This window comes from Botryllus schlosseri, chromosome 5 (genome assembly GCF_051294905.1).
Source record: "Botryllus schlosseri isolate E-star chromosome 5, Bs_hap1, whole genome shotgun sequence".
Lineage (NCBI taxonomy): Eukaryota > Metazoa > Chordata > Ascidiacea > Stolidobranchia > Styelidae > Botryllus > Botryllus schlosseri.
In genome coordinates, this window is record NC_137240.1 from 16,472,676 (window position 1) to 16,484,218 (window position 11,543).

The 11,543-nt window shown below is 38.6% G+C and overlaps 1 protein-coding gene across 1 annotated transcript in view; it reads right to left on the reverse strand.

The window, feature by feature from the left end:
- The window catches only part of LOC145439245 (uncharacterized), a 35,042-nt gene extending 23,866 nt beyond the window's left edge, over nucleotides 1-11,176 (reverse strand). Inside the window, exons 1-4 of the mRNA XM_080316744.1 lie at nucleotides 10,995-11,176; nucleotides 10,701-10,935; nucleotides 1,416-1,494; nucleotides 1,216-1,352 (exon numbers count right to left, since the gene is read on the reverse strand). Of these exons, the coding sequence (XP_080172870.1) occupies nucleotides 1,216-1,352; nucleotides 1,416-1,485 (207 nt within the window). The 5' untranslated portion in view covers nucleotides 1,486-1,494; nucleotides 10,701-10,935; nucleotides 10,995-11,176. The remainder of the gene's footprint in view (nucleotides 1-1,215; nucleotides 1,353-1,415; nucleotides 1,495-10,700; nucleotides 10,936-10,994) is intronic.
- Between the last annotated feature and the right edge of the window lie 367 nt (nucleotides 11,177-11,543).

The following is an 11,543-nucleotide window of genomic DNA, read 5'->3' on the forward strand; positions in this document are numbered from 1 at the left end:
TGCTTGAAGGATCTTAACTTGGTCGTGTGACATACTCAAATATGTATCCTTACGTGTAGGCGCAACGATTGGGCAGACCGAATATTACATGTGTGCTGTATGTGCAATTGTGCATGTGCAATTGCTACATGTAGGTTGCTGGTAGGGACCAAATATATATAACTGGTTCTGGCCTGGTTTATTCGACGTGTATTGTGTATTACTGTGATCGGCAGACATGAAGGGTGAAGTCGGCAACGTTAACACGACAGATTCGCAATTTGAATGCTAGTGATATTGAAAAGAACATAATAAGCTTACACAGTGTATCCTTATTTCAACTGCCCGAGGTGAATTCTTTTAGCTCAATTTCGCATTTTCCTGTACATATCGATATTGTTCAGGAAATTTCGATTTCGCTTGGTGATTACATCATATTTATGATCTTTTTAAGGCTGATGATCGCAATGTTTCTTTACGCTTGGCCTTGAGTAACAATGTCCAGTCATATGTTGCGAATTTGATATCGAGTTGGTATCAGCGACACGAGAGACACGACTCGACTAAATGATGCCGCTGCATGGGATGGTATCCAAGTAATAAGGCGAGAAACTGCGCAAATGTCGACGAAATATCGTGCGCACTGCTCCTATCAAAATTCTCAATTTAGGTTGAAACAAGAGTGGAATTTATCTTTTGTTGACACAAGGCGCTTAAAAGAGAACGTTAAATCAGCACTAAAAATCAAGTTCAAAGGAAGATTTAGGCATGAAATTTAATAAGTTGTACAAAGTGAAAACATTCTAAGAAATAATGTTCCCATGAAAGGAATGAATAACTGAAGAATAAGTAACACCAGATATATCAAATATTATTTTCACATTCCAGCTTATTTACGGACATAAACTATCACACATAAGTATAATCGTTATCATAGCTTCACCAGCAGTTCTAATAAAGCTCGCGGTTAAAAAATACCGTCGATACATAAAAATAGCATTCTCGTTAATGAGCATAGTATCGTGACATTACAAGCGACTATAGCTGCCATTGTTCACCCAAATCTCTATAAGGTAGCAAAATTATACACCTGAACTTTTGAAACAGCTACGGATTATAATGAAATGACACGATACGAAAACTGTTCATTTGGTCAAAATTAGTTAATTGCAGTAGAGATGAAATTTTTTCTAGATACAGTGCATTACGGCAATCAATTCAACTTGAAAATGATACCTGTGGAGAAATAGGTGTTCTATCATCAATCGCTGAGATTGAGGCTGTCGCGGAAAAAGTGCTTGCTGTTGTTATATCCCACGAGACTTCAAGAGTTTCTGACCCGAGGTCAGTGACACGCAAATTAGATAAAGAACCTGAACAGAGTTTTGATATCTCAAATATGACATTACCTTGAAAAATAATCCTCTCTATCTTACCTGAAACTTGTTTGATGTAAAAGTTAATAGCTAATATTATTAAAATTCTTAAGTTATTCCACCGCTCCATAGCAAAAATCTGTAGAAATAAGACAAAGGTTTAGATTCACTTCACCTTGCCAAGTTTAAATACACCACGGTTCACAGTATGTAAAGTGTCAGTTCAAGTATATACAATCGAGTCTTTGATTCTCCGCGTCGGATTTCGGTGCGCTATCGCATCAATTATACCTAAATTAGGTGCTTTACGAGGATAAGAAACGCCTGTTTCGCAATTAACTGTCTTGATGTAGCTCCTTTACAAATACAATCAATTTCCTATGTCGCATACTAAAGCAATATAAATCCGTATCGCCGTAGCGTCTCGAAACCTAAAATGTAAGCACATTACGAAGTCTCCGTAAGTTTACTGTAATCGGCCTCATGTCAAACGTCATCAAAAAATGTCTCGAATCTGGCGAGGAATCGGAAAGAAACAATGCGACGCTGTTATCTTTCGGACAGATCAATTCCATGCGTTGTGCTGTCTTACGAGTTCTTGTTTTCACGTTAACGAATAGAATAACGTATGGACTACATATTTTGTGTCATAAAATCGCTATGTGACCAATTCAAAACAGAGCTAAGCCTCATACGACTCTCACGCGGACGGAAAGACAAGGCAGGAAGTACAATACCGGTATACTATTCGAGATATCCAGCCATGTAATTAGCTACGATTCAGTCTACCAGGAAAGCCGTTCATGAAAGGACAACTCGCCTCCAGTCTTAATTTTGAACGTGACTTGCGGTAAATGACGTCACTGTTATCAGTTATATCTCTATGGCGAGAATGTAACTGTTGAATCGGGGCCTACGATCGTAGGCCCCGGTTGAATATATTATCAAAAGTTGATCGGATAGTTTGAGACAACGTTACGAATTTAGCAGTATACTTCGTTGACCTCTCGCCGGGGTATGTTATAGTTGTGTCCGAATAACTTCTAGATGAGTTATCGTTACAAGAAATACTAAGCCGATATAATATGAAATCACTGTAGATAACGTAATCAATTCACTGAAACTTGAAATGAACCATGTGCGAAAATATGAAATTCTTATTCATGTACGGATATCACATAAAGCCTAAAGATTCGGAAACAGAACAACAGTTGGACAAAATAACGGCTGGTCTTTTAATGAATCGTTCGCCATACCAAGTTGCAATTACTCCAAGTAAATTGAAGGTCTTCCTTTTCGAATGCGAAGCGATGGTCTTAATTTAGGAGGTACATCCGGCGGTTCTCATCACGATCATGAAATTCAGATACACAGCACAACATACCGTGCCGGCATACAATAGTATTTTAGTTTCATCCTGACCTCAAACAGAAGTATTCGTAATACTTCAGTATTCATGTTAGAGTTTTACTACCCCGCTGGCGTATTGCCATGAGCTGTTTCCCCGCTCGTCCTGTAGATATTACGTATCCAGCAGCAAATGGAATAATTATGTGTATCTTACAATTTTCGTACGGTTAAGTGAAAATTGAATCAATTGTCCAATGTGAGCAATTACGTCGTTGAGATTGGGATAATCGCACTAATGCAATGCCAAATGACTTTAAATGACTCGCAACAATGTTGTGGACGCATTTGGTCTTACGTAATTGAGAAAGGTACCCGTTGTCAACCGTGTGCTTTCGTATGTGATATTGACAATTAGTTTTGCGCTATACGCACTCCTGTATTATCAGTTTTATCAGAAAGTCTTGGTAAAAAATAATTCCTGTCTAGCGGGCTTTCGAGACAGGTGTAACATTTACAATTTACCAGCTCCTTCTGTTCTGCTATATGCCTTGCATTAAGTCGACCAAGCCCTATATGAAATGTTCTGTCACACCAGAATGTACGTGAATATGGTCAAAAATCGACGTAGCACGTAAAAGTTACATACAGGCGACAAGTAACGATTCTCATGTAACATAGCAATGATGTCACGATTTTGAACATCCAATTTCACAATTTTCAAAACAAGTTGTTTTCAGAAAAGCACATCTACAAAGTACAGGCCTTGCTGTACACCGACCGCGACACAACTATACTACTACACAGTGACATATTTATAAACTAGATGTGATTAGTTCCATGTTTGTCAAAAATTGTGGTTCCGTCACATGCCACTCCTTTACAGAATAAATGTAATAGTGGTAACATACCTCTAAAATGAAACGACTCCTTGCTGTATGGTGCGAAATTGTTGCTATTAATCTCGCGAAAGCTTAATTATCTTCGACTTGCCCTATTCTCTTACTTCTGCCATTAACGACTCTGGCAATAAACAGCGCTTGACACTTTGACACAGCATCATAAAAACTTCATAAATTTAGGATTTCTCTAGGCGTTCGCACATTACCGATCGAAAATCCACAATAAAGACACTGCGGTGCCGATATTTTGATGTTGAAATTGAGAGATTTTTTTTCAGATAAGTATAGAGCAGTGCGGATGTGACAGCCGGTTTAAAACAGAATATTAGCGACATCTCGCGAATTCAATTTCTATCCCGTTATATGGCGGATGTGCTAACTCAAATATATATATTCTTATAAACCCATATAAATACAATATGTTCACATACGCAACCGGGAATGATATAAGTTCAGCGAAAGTTTTTGATAGCTTCTTGGTTTTTAATCAATATCACTATAAATTTACTAGCGATATTGGCATACGCTTTCTATACGAACCCGCAGAATGTTATCAGTTAGCCTATGATGCAATCTAGGCAGAATCATATTAGATTATTAGGATAGGTCTACCTTATAATTTATAGATCCACATCATAAACAATATTAAATATGCATCGTTTCGGGACAAGTGCAATGCAAATATCACTACGCCGGAGAAGAACGCGGCATCCTCATTCCTCATTCACCAATGAATAGCACGTTAATGTACGGTAGCAATTCCCAATTTTTTTACCGCGAATAGCTTATTCAAGAACTAATAGTACTAAGATGTTAAATTCAACTTTTTTCTGCAAGAGGATGCTGGATAGTAAATAATATGTAGTCAACCCATACTAACATACATGGCAGCATGGAAACGAAGACAATATTGTGTTTATAACATGTAGCGAATTCGACTTTTCGAGGTATACGCTGTTAATATCACCCGTCATTATGAGGCATCAAACAGACCTAAATATGGCTGGAACGCTGTTATGTGAAGTACCCCACACGAACGTGAGCCTATACTACTGCACAGTGCACATCTGCACACATCTATCACGTATCTCTTCACTCCCTGATATTAATGAGTAAAGTTACAATTTAATAGAGAAATCAACACTGTTATTCGTAAGACCCTGTTCGGGTAAACATATACAGCTCATGGTATATGTAATATGATCGATTTCTTTTTGTAATCGGTGTAGGGTTAGGGCTGAAAAACCGGAATACAACATTCGAGATCGTTTAACGACTATGGGCACATTTTGATCTAATCTTAAGCCTGTGTTTTATCTCCGTCGCCGCCGTACTCTACCCGAGTTAAACGCCAAGTCGCTTTTATCTTGACTTTGGTCCAATTTATGGGTTAGAAGAGATTAACATCGTGATAATCGATATTTATGGGCATTCAGGACGAAATACAAGCAGGAAGCAACGATTTACATAAGCCTATTAGCTATCATCGACGTTACCGAGTCTTGTCATAGACACATCGATTTCTAACGGACGATACAAAAACGTGGATTTTACCATGTTCTGTCATCAATTGTGTGTCTATTTTGGTCTTTTCTAATGCAGGGGGCCGTCGACCATCGTGCATGCCTTTTTAGTTTTTACTATATCTTTCTAAATCATTTCTATTATCGGCCTGAGCGAGTAGTTTCATTTATAGACTTCCGCCATTTCGTTCGACTATTACGGCGTTTTGAAATCGCAAAATTAATAGAAGAATAATGAAATTGAAAAAAATTAATCTGGATAGACCAACAGAAAGACAAATCGTGCTGTAAAATACACCTTCATTTTGTAGTAAGCCTACACTGCGACTCAGATCAAAACTACTATAGAAAAGAGTGCAAATAGGTCTAGTATAGTCTATCGATTATTATAGTAGGTCAAGTATAAAAATCTTCACAATCTATTCATTGACATTTGTGACATTGGCCACGATCTTACAAAATTTCCAAATGCACATTGCAGACCGCTATACTGAGAGAATAATAGTTCTACAGCAGGGGTCACCGACACGCGGCCTGCGAGGTCATAATTTGAGGCCCGCTGCATGATTTGAGATTTTGGGAGAACGCTTAGTAAAGCATTTTGAAATGCTGAAATTGATTTCAGCTTAAACATATTGTTGTTGTTCTTCAAAGTAAGCTATTCGCTGTGCCCAATATGACCATTCCTAGCTGATACGGCTTCGGTGATGGTAATATCATTCCATGGAGGAAGAATTTGCTGATATGAATGAGCTGAGCAATTGATCATATTGCCTTGACGTGCAACGGCTTACCACTGCCAAGACCGAGACGCTTAGAAAACGGCTTCCGACTCCCCAAACGACCAGGCTTTACGGGGAGATAGATTTCCAGCAAATACTGAGTCTAGCTAACCCCAATATCGATCGTTTAGTCCAGGGGTGGCCAATGCGCGGTAGTAGAAGGAAATTTATGCGGCTGTCGAGACTTCATTCGATTAGGATGTGTTGGCGAAAACTGAATTTACGAATGAGTCCCTAATTTATGAAAGGTTTGAATTATTCTGGGAATTCTATTCGCACTACGCGTGGTTCAATGCGAGTTGATTTTCGATTTTAATATAGTAGTGTTCTTTGTAATCTGAGCCCCACAGTACAGATGCGACAAGCAGAGGAAAATGATGCACCCCATAAAGAAATACAAATTTGTAATCGCTTGAGCGAATCCAATATCTGTTCACTATACCAACAATTCTGATGGGAGGTCAAGAAATAACAGCATGCAACAATGGCGACTAACAACAAGTGCCCCACCCAAAGATGCAGCTCAGCAGTAGTAACATCCCTAAATTTTCGAAGGCACCCCCTGCATCAACTCTACCGGTGAATCTGATCACATGAACTGATAAAGGATAAATAATATAATTGATAGTAATATGTGAAACTATACTAATATTAATGACGAAATTCACTCATGACTACGAAAAATTTTTTTCGCGCCTGGCGCGACTACAAAACCAAACCCTGTGCCAATTCAATACATGACACTACTCCCGATTTCGGTACGCATAGTAAGCCGATATCAGTAAGTAGATTGGTCTGGGGTTCACTGACAATCACATGCTCACTGGTCAATTTAACGTTGGTATTGGGCCTACAGTTGATTCATCACGACTATGCGCTGGAATGCGGCCGCAGGCTACATAAGTGATCGAAATGCCAGGTATCGTGCGCAGCTAATATTTCAAAATAGACAGAAAGTGATGATCATGATATTTTTTTATGTATTTGTATTTATTCAATGAAATATTATTTTTTTGTGGTAACTATGCCCGTCACCAATTTTAGAAAAAAACAGCGTTGTACTGAAGTTGAGTTGGCAAAAGCTGGTTGTTAAACTGCGTTCCCTATTTTATCTCGATATTGAAGTGATGCGGCCCACGGCCTCCACGAATTTACAAAAGTGGCCCGCGACCCGTTTTGAGTTGGCGACCCCTGTTCTATAGCAAACCGTGATTTAGAACTCGCTCCGGTAGTTACAAAACAGAGAAGTATACTGGCCAACATATGAGATGATAATTCATGTTTTAAGGTCGACGTAGGCCAATATCCAACCGCAATAATTAAGAGTGACGATATTCCAACAGTAGTAGCCTAGGTATAGTAAAATCCGCTACATGCAGTAGAAGCACTCAGTGAAGTATATTGAACCCGCTGATAACACTTCCATGGCAGCACTTTGATACCGAAATACGTCGGTACGACTGCTCGTGGCTGATGAGTGTATCTTCAATTTACTGATTGCTTTCTCGGTTTTTAAACTCTCCCCTGTGGCTTTCTGAAGTTCAAGTCTACAAAACTTGACCACGTCGGTGCTAAACCGACATCTGACTAAAATGGTCAAAGGTGAAATGAAATACAATTGAGTCTGCCAGAAACGTGAGGATAACCTCTGGCACAATAATATATACAGTGTATACACATTCAAACAGGACGTTGCACTAATTTTTTTCAGAAAATCCGTTACAGCCAAGCCTACCTTGCAATGTTTCTGTCTGGCCGTAACCCCCGCCAGGGAGAAACAGATTCAGTTGCGCATAGGTGAAACGTGTTACGATAATGTTATATTAGGTTGCGTTTACTGATAACTGGTAAAAATATACACACAATACGTTGAAATCGATACAACCGGGCTCGTGGTGTAAATGCATGCAAAACGAGGATTTCTATATTAAATGTCACGCAGCGAGACGCGAGACGTTCGCGTGCAACTGACGGGAATTAATGCTTCAGCTCAGCAGGGTTGTATCAGCACCCTTTGTTGACTACATGTCAAATTTCGTGTCAACAGACACATACTTTGCCAAGGCATGAGATGACTTCTTCCTGTGAACTTATCATTAAACAGTTCACAGGATTGCTAAGTTATGCAATAACTGCAAGGAATGGTAAGATATGCAAATGATAAGATTTTCTCCATCACGATTTCGGATATTGAACTCCAAATAATGCCCGCATCGAAGTAGGTAGTTTGGAATTGTTTCCTCATTTCGAATATTATACCGGCATTTGGTTTATGATGCCACGATTGCGATGTCACGTATTACTGAAAAACACTATCTGCTTCCTAATTTTTGATCAAGGTCTTGAATCTATACCTCCCGTGATAGACGGATTGGATTTTCGAAGTCAGTAGATGATAAATCAATATATGCGCGACTATAGGCCTAGTATGGACTTTACTCAGCTCTATATACATACGGTGAACATCTAACTATGTATACAATTGTACATGCAGAAAACTACACGTTTCTCGTCGCTAATCAACTTACTAGCCATCACGCTATTTTGTTAGTATTGATCTCCAAATACGGACGTATTTGTAGTACGCATTTCCAGCGACGAAGTCAATAATTTAATGATTTATCGTAATGGAATCGCGAAATGACTGTATTGTGGAGCTGGTGAGTAGCAGAGATGAGCGGATTTGAAATTTCTATGTCCTAATCCAATCCAAATCCGAACCTTCAAATCCAAATCCTAATCCATACCTTTTTCATATTCAAGTCCATGTCCAATCCTAATCCGATTACAACTGGAAATTCAGAAAAAATACTAATTTATGCAATGGAGGGATTCGAAAATTTTCTTTCACAACCAACGATTCACTTGATTCAAGATAACTTAGTAACCATAAGTGCATTAATAACTGATCTGAATAAAGTTTGTCGCCATTCGCCACACGACATTTCAATCTCCCAGAAAATAGGTTAATCCAATCCAAATCCTAATCCGTTCAGAAAAGAATGTCTAATCCAAATCCAATCCAAATCCGAGAAAATTTCACAAATCCTGTTTTTTCAAAACCTAATCCTAATCCATGCTCATCTCTGGTGAGTAGTACTCTACAGAGATGAGCATGGATTAGGATTAGGTTTTGAAAAAACAGGATTTGTGAAATTTTGTCGGATTTGGATTGGATTTGAATTAGACATTTTTTTCAGAACGGATTAGGATTTGGATTGGATTTACCTATTTTCTGGGAGATTGAAATGTCGTGTGGCGAATGGCGACAAACTTTATTCAGATCAGTTATTAATGCACTTATGGTTACTAAGTTATCTTGAATCAAGTGAATCGTTGGTTGTGAAAGAAAATTTTCGAATCCCTCCATTGCATAAATTAGTATTTTTTCTGAATTTCCAGTTTGAATCGGATTAGGTTTGGACTGGGACTTGAATATGAAAAAGTTATGGATTAGGATTTGGATTTGGATCCGAAGGCTCGGATTTGGATTGGATTAGGACATAGAAATTTCAAATCCGCTCATCTCTGGTACTCTACCCCCGCCAGTCATCCCAAATTCGACGATATGTAGATTCTACCACATCCTTGCAACCGCGAGGTTACTGTTAGACTGTTACTGTATCATAATTTAGGGTCGGATGTTGGGGATTTTCTAGCCTTCGAATATTACCAAATTGTGTACATTCTTAAAATTCTATGACTCTCAAAAGTAGCAATACTATTTTCTTTGTGACTGGTATCCTATAGTTCGCTTTCGTATTTACAATTTCGCGCCGTTAGTCATCGGCACATAACTTGACCATTTGTCTCGTTACGATGTTGCAAACGATAGTCTGTTAAGTTTATTACCGATGGTTTGAACACCTGTCGTTTACATCAACAATTCAACATTGATGGGCAAGTCAAGAATGCGACGACACTTTCTTTAAAAATATATATCTTCCTGCAGATCAATAATGCATGTGGATGTACTTATGAGAATGGGACATGCATCGGTCTACATTCTAAATATATACAATTATGAACTTCAGTTCAGTTGAGTTTAAAATCAAATCATGTAATGTCGTGCCTGTACCCAGAACCAGGACGTTAGCAGTTATCGTCATTCGCGATATTCGAGAATTATATCCGGTAAGTTACTAGATCCGCTCATATTTTGTGTAAAAGTTTTGGAATATATACAACCTCATTTTAAGCAACTATATTGACCACGGCGAGGGGGAAACAAAGTGATATACATCTATTTCATCTTGACAAAAGGTTTTTATTCAGTCAGTGTAATGTTAACTTTCATTGGCACACCACTACTTATGTAGTATAGATGTTGACAAAATTTATCATTCTATAAATCGCTCTATTCAGATATCAGGAGTAATTGAATAACGGACACTGCCGGACAGTTGAACGAACACGGCTGTGCTAATAACAATACGCATGAAATATCTGCTTTTCAGCTGCCTTACGCACTATTTACAACTATTGAATTTGTGGCAAATATGGAACAAAACATAGATTGCCTACAAGGTACAACCCGTACAGGTGGAGCCAGGATTTGTCTGCACAGCGATCACATATTCAAAATATTCAGCCTAAATTTCGAGACGTCGCCGAAATGAGCCAAGTGTTCCATTTGTAGAAGATCGAAATCTTAGCTTAATCGTCAACAACTATCTTCAAACTATAAGACTTATTTCACCACGTTCATTGATAACGTAAATCACGCCTCCAAACCAAATTGATGTCATTGAGGTCTGATATGCATGCAATTAGATTTATTGCATTACTTACCTTACAGATATTAGCAGGCGGGATATCTCTTTAATGCGTCTAGGTTGAAGGATTCAAAAATTCAGCGAATTGATCGCGCCTTCCTTGCAGAAATTTACGCGACAATAGGTCTTGTTTGCTAATGTAGATGCCACACTTGCTTTGTAGTTATTGTATATTGGCTGGTTCCACGAAACGTAACTTCAAGTATGGCACGATTTAATCCAATCCGTCGTGTGGAATCGTTAGCGCTTGACTACATTAGTAAGGAATACACATCAACTTTGAATCAGACTTCATCACAAGCTTTCCCACCTGATTGTTTTCTCTCTGCTTGGTGACAGCTGGTAGGAACGCCTTTTCAGCATAGTTTCGTTGCCACGCAACAATTCATTGCTTAGGCTTATAATCCATAGTCACATCCGTGCATCCGTTTAAAATCTATTTTCATACTAGACATTAATTTTGTCTCCCTATCTGTAAACCTGAAGAGAAACGCCGCATTTCGGGTTCAAATCATTCTCTGCAATAAAGGGGCAACCGGCCGGCGTATGCAGACAGTAAGAAAGTGGATTAATAGCTCCTCCATCACCCACTATATGCTTCTTTTGTTACTCAAAACACGCATCTTAATTGCCTGCATCGTCGAAGCATTATATATCAATTATTGCCCGTCGTGTTTTATGCGTGTAATCATCCCCCTAGGTGGCATTTTACGTAATTACAGATTATGGAAACAATAGGTTCATTCTGTCATGACAAATAGGCTCATAAAATGAATCCACACGTAAACGACATAGAGCAGTAATATAAAAATGGATTATGGAGAAGCATTTCTAGCCTTTTCCACTTAAAAGACACTGA